The sequence below is a fragment of the Oryx dammah genome, unplaced genomic scaffold, assembly GCF_014754425.2.
Source record: "Oryx dammah isolate SB20612 unplaced genomic scaffold, SCBI_Odam_1.1 HiC_scaffold_2, whole genome shotgun sequence".
In the NCBI taxonomy this organism is placed as follows: domain Eukaryota; kingdom Metazoa; phylum Chordata; class Mammalia; order Artiodactyla; family Bovidae; genus Oryx; species Oryx dammah.
The window spans coordinates 192446351-192462658 of NW_024070186.1; the positions used below are offsets into that span (position 1 = coordinate 192446351).

The following is a 16308-nucleotide window of genomic DNA, read 5'->3' on the forward strand; positions in this document are numbered from 1 at the left end:
TTGGGTGAGGTCAGCCAGACCCTGCTGAGCCTTCTCCACTCTAATCTATTTCTGTTCCCATCTGGATTCATTTAGTTGAACTACATTCATGAACCAGTTGGGCTGGCTTGATCTGCTGCCTTTGGTCAAGTCACCTATTTTTCTAAGCCTACAATCTGAACTTGACCTTTCTCTTGATGGGAGCAACTTCTTGAGCAGTGTCTCTCACAGCTCCCTGCCCCGGTTAGTCCAAGGCTACTCTCTAACCCAGAGAGAACTCTGCCCCTCCGTCCAACCTCCCACTTAACTTCCAGGTGGCTCTAGTTCTCAGCTAACCCGCCTGGGTGGTGGTTTAGTTGCTAAGGTGTGTTTTGACTCTTGAGGCCTCACGGACTGTAGCCCACCAGGCTCCTCTGTCCATGGGATTCCCTGGGCAAGAATACTGGAGTAGGTTGCCGTTGCCTTCTCCAGGGGAATCTTCCTGACCCAGGAAGTGAACTCTTCACCGCTGAGCCACCAGGGAAGCTCGGGAGAGATGATCAAAATACCTTGATATTGGCACGCACTTAGCACATCCTGCCCAGCTAGGTCACCAACCTCATCAACTTCCTTGGAAGATTTCTGACTTCTCTCTTGGACATCGGTCCCACTGGAATATTATCTCTGTAGATTATTCTATGAATGGCTTTATAGATACAGTAATAATAAGACTAAGGCAATAGGAGAGTGACTCCCTCCCAAATTGTTATCTTCTCTTACCAAAAACAAAAAACAAAAAACTGGGCTACTCTTGCCATTTCTTCTACATGTTAGTATACAAATTAGTATAGCCTGATTCTCAGCTGGCTTTTAGGAGCAGAACTGAGCCTTAGCAAGATGGCCATCGGTCCCTCCTGCACCTACGGTCACTGTTGAGTCTTAGCAAATGGCTTCTTCAAATAAACGCTGGAAAGCAGAACTGAAGAGTCTCCTCCAACAAAGAAACAGGTAACAGCTCTTCCCAGATATTCTCGAGTCTCTCCCTCACAATACATGCATACCACATCCCCTTTCAGGCTTACCCTGACAATAAAGCATTAACTCAGTACTATGAATACAAGTTGGTTAAAATTTTTCCTAACCAAGACCTCCAGTTTGAGCTTTAGGGTGTACAGAATTCTTCTCCACGCCTCTCAGCCAGTCCTCACGATAACCTTCTCAGGTTGGCACAGTGGGTATGATGATGGGTATTTTACTGATGCAGAAACAGGTCCACAGAGGTTAGGGAGCTCGACCAATATCACACAGCTGTTTAGTTGGAAGAAGGTGAAAGTGAAAGTCACTCAGTCATGTACGACTCTCTGCGACTCCATAGACTATACAGGCCATGGAATTCTCCAGGCCAGAATCCTGGAGTGGGTAGCCTTTCCTTTCTCCAGGGGAATCTTCCCAACCCCAGGGATTGAACCCAGGTCTCCCACATTGCAGGCGAGTTCTTCACCAGCTGAATCACCAGGGAAGCCAGCACTCAACCCAGATCTCCGCTGCCTCACTCATTTCGAGGCACAAAAATACGAACGAGGTTCTCTCCTCTTTTCTCTACCTAAATGGCATCCTCCTTTTGTACACAATCTGGGAAGTCCCAAACAGGAAAAGGAGTGACGGACCATGTTAACTGTCCACTGCGGGGGTGTGATGGGCGGATGTCATCTCTTTCATGATGTTCCTGATTTCTTAACATCTGTAGTTGAAGCAAGAACTCTTTGTCCCGGTGCTGGGTGGTGCTTTCGGCACCAGGATGTGTTAGGATTCCCAGGTCACAGTTGGGAGGCTGGGGATTTTCCTTTCAAAATGATGCTCAGTGCTATACTTCCCATCCACTTCCCATTTCCCCAGTGCTGTGTGCCTTGCCACCTCGACCAAGCCCTTCACCTGTCAATCACCCCAAGCCTGACTTCCCAGGTGTCCTCTGCAACTGCCTCCTCTTTAGAATATCTGTGGGAGTCTCTTCCTGTATCCAGGTGCTATTTCCCCTCTGAAGTTCTCTATTCCCACCTCCTGGCTGGAGCCATTCCACCAGCCTGGCTCTCTGCACACAGTTCCCATGCAGCTCTGCAAAACTGTTGTTCTAACCTGAAGGTATTTATCCCTTAGAGGCCAGAACGCCCCAGGACACATAAGCAGGACACCCCGATTTCATCTCTTTTGTGACTCAGAGCTGAGTCACGCTCCTGGAGGCTTAAGATAGGCTGAGTCCACAGTGCCCCCTACTGGAGATTTCCCACAAGCCAAGGTTTTGGACACCTTGGTGGGTCCCATTGTTTGCTGCTGCTGCTGCTAAGTCGCTTCAGTCGTGTCCAACTCTGTGCGACCCCATAGACGGCAGCCCACCAGGCTTCCCCGTCCCTGGGATTCTCCAGGCAAGAACACTGGAGTGGGTTGCCATTTCCTTCTCCAATGCATGAAAGTAAAAAGTGAAAGTGAAGTCGCTCAGTCGTGTCTGACTCTTAGCGACCCCACGGACTGCAGCCTACCAGACTCCTCCATCCATGGCTTTTTCAGGCAGAGTACTGGAGTGGGGTGCCATTTACTAGACACCAATTCACTCCACAGATGTTACTGAGCACCTACTAGGAGCCGTCACTGTGCTGACGCTGTAGAGAGGGCTGCAAAGAAGACAGACGCAGTCTCCCCACTCGTGCAACTTGTCCTATACCACCTGGTTCCATAGGACCACAACTCGGTTTCCAGTTGGTCTGACTGAATGAGCTGGTGAACTCAGTAAGACCATCTCTTGCCTCTGGACACTCCACAATGACAGATCCTCCGTGGGGACTGCCTGACCACTGCAAACCTTCCCAGGGCACATTCCATGGCCAGCCACCAAACAGGCCCCTGATCTGCTGGCCTTTCCTCCCTGCTGGGTCCAGACCCACTGGGATTCTCCCCCTCGCTCCTGCTCTACCCCTACCCCCACCAGAACAGTCTCATTTATTCTGACATTCATTTGCAAATCCAGGAGTTATTCTTGAATATCATTTATAGAGGTGTATTTTTCTGCAGTAAACAGGTAAGCATATGTGTTATTTAATGGACAATAGTAACTAAAGTAGAAATGTGCATATATGAACAACAGCATGAAACAACTCAAAAAGAACCCAACCTCCCCTGTCCCTATTTACACATTTTGAACCTGTTTACACTCAGTAAACTATTCAGACATGCTTTTACCTTGTTGCTATAATGTGATCAGAAATCCAAAAGCTTTTTTTTTTCTTATGATTGCATCACAGAACATCACACTCGTCTAAATAGTTCTCATAGTTGTCATACATGAAGGCAGTAACTCACTGTCCTGCTAGACCACAATCAACTTGGCTATTCCTTCCAGAGCTGAGCTGTTTCCTGTCAATGACTATAATACAGCGTGGTCACAAATACCTCTCTGCAAATCCTTTTTCTTTTTCAGTTCTTTCCCCAGAATGTATTCCCCAATGGGAAGTAACTTCATCTTACAATCATTTCTTTGACTCCTGTCAAGTCCTGCCAAACCGATCTCCAGGAAGCAGCATGTATCATGCCAGGAGCCTATTTCCCCACCATATAGCTTCAAAAATATTTTTCTCATGAATGCAAATGATTGATTTTCTTTTTCATTTTATGTGTCCTGGACTGTGTGGATTCCCTTCCGGGGACCCAACTTATTTGGTCCTTTGAACCAAGTAGATCTCTTTAAGTCACTGTACACCCTGGAGACTCAGCTCTCAGATCAACACTCTGCAATTTCCTCCCCTCATCGATTTTTCCTTTAATCTTCATTATGATTTGCTGTGCACACATCTCAAATTTTTATATAATTGAATCCATCCACTCGACTTTGATTATTTCCCCCTTCACTTCATGAAACAAATCAATGACCTCCCTGGAAAAAGATTTTCTTTTCCCTCCACCTAACGTCCTGTACTTTCCATCTGGACTTGTCCAAAATCTCTCTGGTTCCCATGACCACTCACAGCCCGTGATCCTTACATTAAGATTCCCTCTGGTCATCTCTCAACAGCCCTTGGCTAACCACGGCCACCTCAGTTCCACCACTGCCACAGCCCGTGCAAAGGGCCTGTGATTACGGTTCACTTCTGACACGACCCCTCCATGCAATGTCCACTCCTCCGCCCATGTCAGCCCCACTACTGACTTCTCAGGTCTTCCGACTGGTTTGGCCCCTGAGTTCCACACCTGGCCTCTAGGATTAGGTGTGTTCCCCACCCATAATAGCAATACAGACAAATGCCTTTAACACCTTAGTTCAGCCAGAATTTCTCAAAAGGAATTGTGCTGGGAAACTAAGAAGGGGCTAAAAATAAACTCCAGTAAATATTAAGACATCAAAACAGAAGAGACTTTATCTTCTACAGAGGTCTGACCTCAGGCTGGCTTGGAGGTGAGAGGTGAGGGAAGCTGGGAGGGTTAGCCCCAGGTAAGCCCTGTGTTTTAGACTCCAGCCCTACCAGGCTCCGTTTTCTAACAGCACATTCTCTTCAGGGCTTTAAGGTAAACATGCATTGCCCTGGGGTAGTGTCTGTACTCGGTCCCCCACAAAGCCCACCCCGTTCTTCACTGGGGGATGCCACTATCGGAGGAGGAGCCTCAATTTCCCAGCTGTGGCTGAAGGCAATGAATGACCTCAGCCCTTCCATCTCTGCGGTGAAAGGTGCCATTGACTGCCGGGTTCAAAATCTCAGGCCCCTGCTAACCTGCCTGTCCCTTTCCAGCTGGAGAATAGTGGGTTCTCAGCTCTCTTCCGCAAAGTGCATAATCGACATACCCTGAACCCTTCTTGGCTCCAAGGACCATCTCTACCCGCCTCCTCAAGCCCCTCCCGGGCCACCCCATCAGGAATGGTTTTGAAGAATGCAAATCACAACTAGTTTACATATCTTGGAAACCTAGACTCTATAGTAGCGGCAGTGGCAGTCATCACCCACCCCACCCCCTACCCCCAATTCAAAAGCAAGAGGCGTTAATGCCCAGCACCTCTCCAACCCCTCCTCCTCTGCTTCTGAGGATTATGGTCATGCCAACCCTGCTTGGTCCCTATCCCTGCACCTGATGAGGGGTTTGGCACCTCACATTGTGAAAAGCTGTCAACCCCTGCTCTCTGAGAAAATGCCCTTGGCCGCCACATCTCCTGGGCGGCCCTGCCTGCCTTTTCCCCACCCGTTTGCGGCCCCCCCCCCCCCCCCCCGTCCCTCCCCAGTCCCAGCCCTTTAACTGTCAAGAGGGCGAACCCGAAAGACATGGATGGTCCCGTTACTGAGGGACACGACCAGGTACCTGCCGTCCACCATGGTGGTCACCCGGGGCTTTTCCAGGCCGTGATAGGCCGTCAGAAAGTCGCCAAGCAGCGAGCCCTTCGGATCAAGGATCACCACCTTGTTGACCTCACGAAGGGTCAGAAAGATGTAGCCTTTCTTATCCACGGACACGGAGCCCGGCTGGCAGCCATGCAGACCGGGTCCCCGGTATTCCCCAACCACCTGACCCAGCCCATCACAGACCACCAAGCTATTCTGCTGCCAATCGGACCCTACAAAATGGCCCTGGGGGCTGGTGGTCAGGAACACCAGCGCCCGCAGGCCCCGGTTGGCCTTGCCCCCAGGGATGAACCGCGTGGCCAAGCTGCCTTCCATGTTGTACACCTCCACGTGTCCGGACACGCTGACCGCCACCCGGTCCCCGCTCGGCATGGCGGCCACAGCGTGGCTGGCCTGGCAGAGGCTCAGCGCCCGGCGCCACTGCACCTCGCCGTTGTGGTTGATGAGATAGAGCCGCGCGGCCGCTGAGAATGCCACGGCGTCCTGCAGGGCGGCCACACTGCATGGGGAGCAGCCCTCAGGCACAGGCACCGCGCCCCTGTAGTCGCCATTGAGAGAGAAGCGCTTTAGGGCCCTGTTCTGCTCATCCGCCACCAGGATCTCCCGGGAGCCAAAGGGACAGAGCCCAGTGATCCGAGGGGCGCGCTTGTCCCCAGGCATCCGGGTGGGGAAGGTGCAGAAAAAGATGGGCCTGGGGAGGAGGCCGGAGCCCTCCAGGTTTGGCCCGGGGGCAGGGCTGGGCTCCCGGGAGATGGACTTAAGCCTGCCTTTGAACTTCCTCTTCTTGTTGGACCTGCCGCCCCCCCGGGCCTGGGTTCCTCCATCTTCCTGGGGTGTCTGGGCTCTGCCCTCTTTCGGGGTCTTGGCTCCATCTTCCTCGGGAGTCTCGGCTCTCTCTGCCTTGAGGGGCTGGGCTTCGTCCTCTTGGGGTGTCTGCGCTCTGTCCTGATTTGGGGTCTGAACTCCATCCCTGCTCTGGGGCTGGGTTGCATCACCTCCCTGGCTTTGGGCTCCATCCTTCTCGCTGTCCTGTGGCTGCTGCTCCTCAAAGGAGAGCCTCAGCAGGTGGCAGTTCTTGTCCAGGAGCCCGGGATGCAGTTCCAGCTGGGGCAGCTGGCAGGGAGCGGGCCCAGGCACCCAGGGACAGCCCTGCAGCTGCCGGAGCCGCTGGGCGATCGCCCCCTCCAGCGAGAGGATCTCAGCCTCGCGCCCCAGGCTAAGCACCCGACGGGCAAAGGCGGCCGCCTCCCTGGCCACTTGCTCCCGGCCCTCCAGCTCCCCCAGGCGCTCCCGAGCAGCCTCCTCGGCAGCCTCCACGTGGGCCCGCAGTTGCCCGAGCACCTCCTGCTTCTGGGCCAGGAGGGCCCTGAGGACTCGCTCGGCCGCCTCCTCCACCTGCGTGACCACCTTGGACGCCTGCTCCCGCAGCCGGGCCAAGGCTTCCTTTTCGGCCAGCCGGGTGGCCTCCAGCTCGGCCAGGTTGTTGTCCACGCCGGCCAGCAGCTCCTCGAGGCCGGGCCTCCGGGCACGCACAGCCTCAGCCAGGGGCAGGCAGGGGTGGTCCAGGTGGGGGTCCAGGCGACACTCTCGGCACAGCAGCTGGGAGCATGGCTGGCACAGGAAGCGCAGGGCCTCCCCCGGGTGCTGGGGACACTGGGCCGCCTGGCGCTCCCGGGCCTCCTCATCGTACCACCCGGCCCTATAGCCCACCAGGTCCACCACCCGATGGCTGTGGGTCTGTCGGGTGCACCGGTGTCCGTCGGCACAGGCCTGGCACAGGTCATCGGCACAGTCTAGGCAGCGGGCGGTGGCTGGCCCCCCGGCACTGGCGCCCCCCATCAGGGGGCACAGGGCACAGGCCGGCTTCCCTGCTCGCAGGTCGCCACCAGCCCGGGCCTTCACCAAATCCAGGAGTCCGTTGACAAAGAAGTTGGTCTTGAAGGCGGCCACGCCCGCGGGCGGCAGGGGCACAGACTCGCGGCACTCCGGGCATCGGAGGCGGCCACCCTCGGCCAGCTGTGCCAGGCAGTCCTGGCAGTAGGTGTGCAGGCAGGGCAGCGTTTTGGGCACCTGCAGCTGCTCCAGGCAGATTTTACAGGCCAGGAAGTCACTGCTCAGGGCCTCCAGGAGGGATGGTGAGGAGCCCTGGGAAACCATCCTGCAAGCAAGAGGTCGAGGGCACTCCTGAAGTGGCCGTCCTCTGCCCTCCCACCTCTGCCCCATACTCAAGCCCCACCAGGTCTGGGGTCTCACCTGAATGGCCGGGAATTTTCTTGCCGTCTCTGGAGCTAAAGAACCACCTCCCTCCTCCGTACACACGTTCAGAAATGTGAAAAAGTAAAGGCTGCCTTCGCGGGTGTCAGGCCCTGCGAGATCGGAACAGACCAAGGGGCCGGGCCTTAGAGAGCCCATGGGGTAATGATGGGTGCCCCTGCCGCCCGCCCTGCCGCTGACAGGCCTTGTGGCACATGGGGTGAGAGTCTGGTGTGAACAGACCCTGCGGACTCTGCTGTGTGTGAGCTGCCGGGGCGGGGGTGGGGCAGGGAGGACACAGCAGAGGGTCTCCGGGGGACAGAGTCCCCTTGACTCCTGGCAGGTGGGGCGGAACAACGGGCTTCAATTGCCGGGGCCCCAAGTCCCAGGGCCGGGTACACCTGCCTCCCGGACTGCCCCCCTCCCCCTCCGCAGCAGCATCACAGGAACTGGGGGCCCCCCAACTTCCTGCCCCGACGGCCCCGCAATGGGCTCTGGAGAAGTCAGAGGGGCGGCTGAGGGGAAGGGGCTGCCCGGCTCTTTCCTTCCAGCTTCTCAGACTCCGGGTCCGAGCCCCGGCTCCCCCAGCCCCTTTCTTTCCACCCGTCTTGCGGCTGGAGGCCTCCTCCTTTCCGAGGAGCCTCTGGAGGGTCGGAGTCACGTGAGGCTCCGTCTGCGAATGCCCCCAGCATCCGGCACAGTGGCCAGTGAAATACTTGATAAAGAAATTTGGGGCGTTTCCCCCAAACTTCCAGAAAGTAGGCGCTGGGTCGAGGGTCGGGGCGGGCAGCGCCGAGAGAGTGGGAAGGGGGTCTTCCCAGGGAGAACTCAGCTCTCTGGCCCCGGAGAGAGGAGCCTCCCGTCTGCTCCCGCCCTCTGGGTCTCTGTCCCCCTCCCCTCCCCTCCTCTTCCTCCGGCCGTCTCCCTTCCTCCATCCCCCTCCAGCCGGCCTCCAAGCCCCCTCCTTACCTAGCTTGGGCTCCAGGACCCAGAGTTGGGGGACTCCCCGCCCCAGCCCTCGGAGGCCCTGATGCGGCTGTTGCCGGGCTCCCGAAAGAGAAACAAAACTGAAACTAACTGTACTTCTGCAACTTCCGTCCCAGGCCCGGGACACGGACTAGAACCGCCTCAGGCCCCGCCCTCCTCCCTCCCCAGCCTGGACCTCTTCCTCGGGAGGGGGCGGGGGGCCTTCCCCCATCGGCCGGGCACAGTCCCCGCCCGCAGGCTCCCGGGCTTCGTGCGGGCTGGGTCAGCTATCGCGGCTGGACTCGCCGAGGTCGGCCTGTCCGTTTGAGCCTGGGGATTTGCTCAGCCTGCTAAGTGTGTCTGTCGCAAGGGCAGGGCAGCTGCCTGAGGATGTATCCTCTGAGGGAAGAAATGAGAGATCTTAGGTGATTCTCCGAGACGCAGGGTAACCAGAGCCCCGGCCTCGGGCCAGGCTTCCAGGGCTGCGGCATCCAGCCCTAGGTGAGGCCCTTCTACCACAGTTCTCTGCTGAGATTCGGGAGGGGATCCTGGAGGAGGTGTCCCTTGAGATGAGTCAGAAGAGTGCAAAGGGGTGGGGATCGCCAGAGAAGAACGCAGGGGAGGGCATTCCAGGAATTGGGAACAGCGAGGTGGGCCCAGAGGAATGAGATACCTCATACTCAGCTGGGGCTCCCAAGTAATTCAGGATGGTTTGTGGGAGAAATTACGGTTGCCGGGGGAAGGATGGGGGAAGAGATAGGGAGATTGGGCGCGGGCATGTACACACTGCCATGTTTAAAATGGACAACCCACGAGGTCCTACTGTATAGCATAGGGAACTCAGTGTTATGTGGCAGCCTGGATTGGAGGGAAGTTTAGGAGAGATTAGATACATGTACATGGGCTTCCCAGGTGGAGCAGCGGTAAGGAATCCACCTGCCAATGCTGGAGAGGCAGGTTCTATCTTCCAGGGGAAGACCCCCTGGAGGAGGAAATGGCAACCCACTCCAGTACTCTTGCTTGGAGAATTCCACGGACAGAGGAGCCTGGCGGGCCACAGTCCGTGGGGTCACAAAGAATTGGACATGACTGAGCACGCACGCACGGATATGTGTATATTTATGGCTGAGGCCCTTTGCAGTCCACCTGAAGTTATCACAACATTGCTAGTCGGCTGTACCCCAGTGCAAAATGAAAAAGGAACGATGTGTGGGAAAGGGACGGGTCAGTAGTAGCAGATGATGTCACCGAGGAAGCAGCGGCTGGATCACAGAGAGTCTTATGGTCTACATGACAGAGTCTGAGATAAGACCCAGTCTTCCCCAAAGCCAAAAGAAGCCATCGAAGGATATTTCCCCCAACACCTTCTGGAAATTATGAAGCACAAAGGAGTCGAAAGAATTGCAACAAACACCCCCATGTCTATCCCCTAGTTTCTGCAGTTAACACCTTGCCATAGTTGATTCATCACACAGCTACCCAGGTAGGCATCCGTTTATTCACAGGGACAGGATTTCAGGAAGAAACACAACCGGTGAGAACTCACTCTGGCATCAGCCAAGAGAACAGAGGGGAGCTTGTTTTCCAGGTGGAAAGCGGAGGGGTCTGAGCTGACACAGTGCCACTAGGGGCAGGGTGGGGGGTGGAAGAGGGGAGCCTCAGGTGTGAGCAAGCTGGTACAGGTGACAGTAGCTGAGGTCTTGTAATTGGCCCTGTGAGGGAGATGACAGAAGGAGAGTAGGAAGTCCTTCAGGTTTTGCAGACCTGGAGGTCAGCACAGAGGGCTCAGCAGGTGATAACCTGGGCTTGTGACTTTTCTGGACTTTTCCAATGAATCTGTGGTTTTGATGAAGTTTGCCCAGTAGAGTCCAAAGTGAGAAGAGCAGCGCTGAGATGGCACTAAGAAAACACGTTCAAGGGCAAGTGGGGGAAGGGCCTGGGGCGAGAAGAGGCTGAGGGGTACTTCCAGAGACGTAGGCGGAAATCCAAGAGACAGAAGGTCCCACAAGCCTGGGCTGGAGGATGCTGCACCTCCAGAAGGGGGAGGCGGTCATCGCGGCCAAATGCTGCAGACTGGACGGTCAGCCATGATAAGCACAGAAAAACATACTGACCCAAGTGTGTGTACACACCTGCACATGCGTACAGACCCCATGTGTGCTTGTCCTTGCACAGTCAAGGAAGACTTTCTGGATGGCTACCTAGTGGCTCAGTGGTAAAGAATCCACCTGCCAATGTAGGAGACGTGGTGGGTTTGATCCCTGGGTCTGGAAGATCCCCTGGAGGAGAGCATGGCAACCCACTCCAGTATTTTTGCCTGGGAAATCCCATGGACAGAGGAACCTGGTGGGCTACAGTCCATGGGGTTGCAGAGAGTCAGACATGACTGAGCCCATGGGCAGTTTGTAATCCCTGGTGGTCCAGTGCTTAGGACTCTGTGCTTCCACTGCAGGGGGCATGGGTCCCATTTTTGGTTGAGGAACTAAGATACTCCTGGAGTGGGTTGCCATTTCCTTCTTGCCCCCATTTTACAGATGAGGAAACTGAGTAATAGAATAAGTCACCCAAGGTCACACAAAATGCTGTGGCTACACAGAAGGAAAGTTTGATTTCTCCTGGAATGGCGGAGGTGGTGGTGGTGGTTGTGTGGGAATCAGGAAGGCTTCATGAAAGAAGCAGCACTGTAATGATTGCCCTTCCCTCACCCCAAACATTGAACAGTTGTTTAAAGTGCCTACCGTGTGAAGCAGACCCCAGGAAATTGGTTTCTTCTGCTTGAAATCAGGCATCCAAATCAAGGGATAACTCAGCTTACAACCGAGTAGTTAAGTGTTACCATGGAGACCTGGGGAGAAGGGGGAGTTCCTGCCAGATGCTGGGGGTTCCTCAAGAAGCCTCTGCTGCTGGGTGTTCCAATAAGATGGGAGTGCGGGTGGGTGGAGGGATGTGGCAGGAGATGGGAGCATGCAGGCAGAACAAACTTCACAATTTCTTGTTGAGAATCCTGAAAGACCTTAAGGTAACGGGGAGCCATTATAGAATTTTTATTAGGCAAGTTTGGACTCTTTCTGCAGGCACTTGAGGGTGAGATTAAAAGCAATGGTTTTTGATCTTAATTTATACAAATATGCATAATTTAAAATAAAATTTAAAAGACTCATATCATCATTATAACAAAATAACTCTTTTTTCGCTATGTGTATTTCCTTTGGCCTCTGTCCATGTGAGTATATTTCACACAGCTGTGTATATATATTTATACATATTTGACATAGTTGTATTTATAGTGTACATGTACTTTTTGTTTACTCATCAATCTCAACACACATGCGTCTCAGGGTTGGGAAATTCTCCTCAAGTGTTTCGTTGCTTCTTTCCCCTTTGCTTTCTCCGTTTTCCCATCTGGAACTTCCATCATTCGGTTTTTGCATCTCCCAGATGGTCTTCTAATTTTATATATAATCTTCTTTTTTTCTTTCTTTCTTTTTTTTTTTTTGTACTACTTTCTGGGAGGTTTCCTCTAACTTAAACTTTCAGTCCTTGTGCTTTTCTTCAAATCTGCTGCCACGATGCTAATTCACGAGTTCCTTTTATCGTTTACTTCTCTGAGGATGTAAATGACTGTATTGTTATTGTCATTGCTGTGGTTGGTGGTGGTGGTGGTGTGTGTGACGTGTGTGTGAGAGTTTTCTTCGTCTTGCACAGTATCTGTTACTTCCAAGCTGATTTCCTTCCCTTCTCTTTCCCTTCCTTCCTCCTTCTTTAGGTGACTGTAGTATTTATGGTTTTATAGTTTCTTTTGTTTATTTTTTAAATTAGCTTTCTGAGGTATAATTTATGTACAATGAAAATCATCAATTTAAATGTAGAGCTCAATGAGTCTTGCCAACGTATACAGTTAAATAATTACCAACACAATTACACTATACAATAGTCCAATATAAAAATAAGGAAATTGACCTTGGCACGATGCTGTGAACTTGACTGAGACCGTATGCAGATTTCACCAGTTTCCACGTGTACTCAAGTGTGCGTGCATAGTTGTACGTGTGTGTGCTCAGTTGCTCAGTCGTGTCTGACTCTTTATGACTTCAAGGACTGTAGCCTGCCAGGCTCCTCTGTCCATGGAATTTTCCAGGCAAGAATACTGGATTGGGTTGCCATTTCTTATTCCAGGGGATCTTCCCAACCCAGAGATAGAGCCCCCATCTCTTGCATCTCCTGCATTAGCAAGCGAATTCTTTACCACTGCACCACCTGGGTAGCCCCCTGTTACTGAGTATTAGTTCTTTGCAATTTTATCACAAGTAAACCACCATTTTATCACATGCAACCACCACAATAATCAAGACACAGAACTGTTGCAGTAACACAAAAAAACTGTTCTTTCTGTACTGCCTTCTCTTGTGTTAAAAATATTTTTATTGGGACTTTCCTGATGGTCCAGTGGTTAAGAATCCACCTTCCAATGCAGAGGGCACAAGTTCTATCCTTGGTCAGGGAACTAAGAGCCCACATTTAGCGGGGTAGCTAAGCCCAGGGGCTACAACTAGAGAATCCAATTAGGGAAGCCCCTGCATGCTGCAACAGAAACCCAGATCATCATCATATATATATATATGGTGTAACTGAGAAATTCTTTAAAACATTTCTACTGCATTATTTTAATTCCACTGTTTCTATGTTTCTAAGCTCATTTCTTAGTGATTGCTCTAGGAACTACAATATGTTTCTTTAACTTATGAGAAACTATTTCAGATTTATAATGACAAATCCAATAAATATATAGCAATGTAGTTCTATTTCTTTCCCTTCTTTATTTTATTTTTGTCAAATCTCCTACATCTACGTGTGTTAAAAACCCAACAATACAGCCCTATAATAATTATTTAAACTACTTCATTTTTAAAAGACAGTAAAGGAAGGAAAGATATAGATCAGTGTTTTGATTTACCCATGAGTTTAGCATTTCCTGTATTCTTCTTTCCTGCAACTTAAACCTACCATCCAGGGTCCTTCCTTATCAATTTGAAGGACTTCCTTCTGTAAAACAGTGTGGCTAGCAACGACTTCTGTTTGTATTTATCTGAGAATGTCTTTATTTTTTAATTAAATTTAATTTTTTTGTTTTTTCTTTTTTAATTTTCTTTTTTCTTTTGTTTATTTTTTATTTTATTATTTTTTATTAAATTTTAAATGAGAAATTTATTTAAACAGCATGTTTAACTCAAAGAGAAAACCTTTCCTTAAAAGGAGTTTATCACTAAAGACACATTACCATACATGTAACAACTACATACTTGTAAAAGTTACAAAAAACGACCCTTGATTTTTATAATGACAAATGAAAAACATTGAAATTCTCCAAACAAGTTATGAGGGTTTTATTATTATTATTTTTTGTTGAATAGCAAAAGCTAATAACCTTTTGAAATATGAAGGTATTTCCCCTGGTTTTTGCTTTCTGCCAGCTCCCCTCAGTTTTGCAGAGGGAACGGACGTGCAGGTTTCACAAGACATTGTTGTTCAGTCGCCAAGTCGGGTCCAACTCTTTGTGACCCCAAGCTCTTCCCTCCTTCACAATCTCCCCAGGTTTCCTCAGATTCATGATTCATTGAGTCAGTGATGCTATCTAACCATCTCATCTCACGGAATACTTAGCAATATTACATCCCAGACAAGTATCATTAAAAAGAACCATTACATTCTGGAAGTAGTTATGCTTCCAAAATAGTTTCAAATTAAATTATTGGATAATAGTTGGGCTGGCTGTCTGCTTTAGGTTTGCCTGTATCCTGAACCCATCAGGCTGGAGGTGTCCACTTTCTCTGAGAAGCATGACTGATGCTTATCTCTTGCTCCAAAGGAATCCAACCTCCCACTGTCCAAGCAAGTCAGGTTGCAGTCTTCAAATGCCTGCTCACCTTCTTTATGTCAAGCTGCCAAAGCAGTCCCAATTTTCTTGATGATGTGAGTCTTATAGCAACCAAAGTTGCTCTGAGTCATTCAAACTCCATCTAATCTCTGATCAGCCAGCCGTCATAGCCCAGCACCAAAGACCCTGGGATCAGATGCCCAGTGACAGCAAAACCTGCCTGGCTACCCAGGTTGATAGTCGGTTCCTTTTACCTTTCACACTCCTCGACTTCAGTAATACTTTTTAAAATCTATTTTTTAAAAAATGTCCCAGCCTCACAGTGGTAAAGAAGACTGCTCCTTGACAGAACCTCGTAAAATGTCGGCAGCATCTCTGAGATAGAACTTCCCTTCCACGCATAGGCGCTGCAGGTGACATGTGTGAAGGGACTTTCTTGACCTTGATCCTAGACTTAGGAGAAAAGGGCAAATAATCAAGACTTTTAAAGTTCCACGGCAAGATTCCTTTAGAATATTTGCACATAAAAGGTAAAGCTTTTCATCTTAGTTTGTGCAATACCGCATACCTGAAGAGGATGACTGGCTTAAATGTTCACCTCTTGCTGCACCTATGCAAACAGGCCAAAATTCGAGGAGGCACCTAAGACTATTCTGACTGTTCAAACTGTTGATCCCTCCTTTCTCAAAATTTGCTCTGCTCTCGACTGCTCCACCCCCTCCCTCTGGGGCCACGCCCCTTCTCGGGGAGGAAGCCGGTTGGTTCATTCTTGTCTCTGCGAGCCAGGGCGAGCCTTAGGCTCCCCGCCCCATCCATTCTGAGCTGTCGTTCCCACCTAGGCCCACCAGGGGGAGCTCTATCCCTGCTGAAGCTGCATTCTGGAGCACGGTCCACCGCCTTGCGGAGGGTACAAACCACCTCTCCTTGTTTCTTTCTGGGCTTTGCTAGTGCCTGTCAACCTGTGGGCTGCCCTTGCCAATCATCAGAGGCCCTTGCCCCCTTATTCTTATACACCCCTTTCCTGCATACTCCCTCTTATACCAGAATGTCTCTCTCAAAGATTCCTTTCTCAGGTGCAAAATCTAAAAGAACCCCCAAATGTCATTAATCAACATATATGATATTTTAATAATTACTATGAATGCAAAAATATATCATGAACAAATTATCAAAAATTTAAGTCAAGACGGAATCAGTATTACTGATTTTTTTCCTTTGGTCTCAGGCTTCAATCTGGCTCAGCCAGGCACGGCTGGGTTTCACCCCCCACCACTTAGTCAAGGACGTGGCTTCTGTTTTTGCCTCTCCCCTGCAGAATCACCTTTCTTCTCGCCCCTGGATGCTTCTTTAGCATATTTCCTGTCTTAAAACAAAAGAAAACCAGTCCCCCGCCTGACCTCGCCTGCCCTACCACTCTCTGTCTTGTTTTCCTTTTCCTCTGGAACTGACTACAATTGGGCTTTTGTTCTCAACGCTCCCTGGGAAGCGGCTCTGATCAAGGTCACCAACGACCTTCACCTCGTCTGTGCTCCTCTTATTCTGCGTCTGGCAGAGGAGATCCACGCTCCTTGAAACTCTTTCCTCTTGGCGTGTCGGCCTCCTGGATCCCTAGCTGTCTTCCTACTCCCTTCCCCACGTCTTCTCTGGATTATCCTATCTTCCTGACCCTAAACATCAGAGGCACTTGCAACCATTCCCTCACACTGCCCAGGACAAAGGGAGAAGAGTCATAAATCTCAGCATTCAAAGCCTTTTAATGGTTAGCTCGATCATTCAAGAGATTCAGACAAATAGCTGTCACTCACCATTCCAAGTGTGAGAAGGTGGTAAGATCCAGGAAAAGTACCTAGTGGAAAACAACTGAGGACTGCCCGCCCAGTG

The 16308-nt window shown here is 51.0% G+C and overlaps 1 protein-coding gene across 1 annotated transcript; it reads right to left on the reverse strand.

Moving 5' to 3' along the window:
* Nucleotides 1-2980: 2980 nt before the first annotated feature.
* On the reverse strand, nt 2981-8717 carry TRIM56 (tripartite motif containing 56). The gene is made up of 3 exons (XM_040262031.1): nt 8556-8717; nt 7587-7699; nt 2981-7491 (listed from the first exon to the last, which is right to left on the reverse strand). Exon 3 carries the CDS (start codon nt 7488-7490, stop codon nt 5226-5228), a length of 2265 nt encoding a protein of 754 aa, XP_040117965.1. The 5' UTR covers nt 7491; nt 7587-7699; nt 8556-8717; the 3' UTR covers nt 2981-5225.
* Between the last annotated feature and the right edge of the window lie 7591 nt (nt 8718-16308).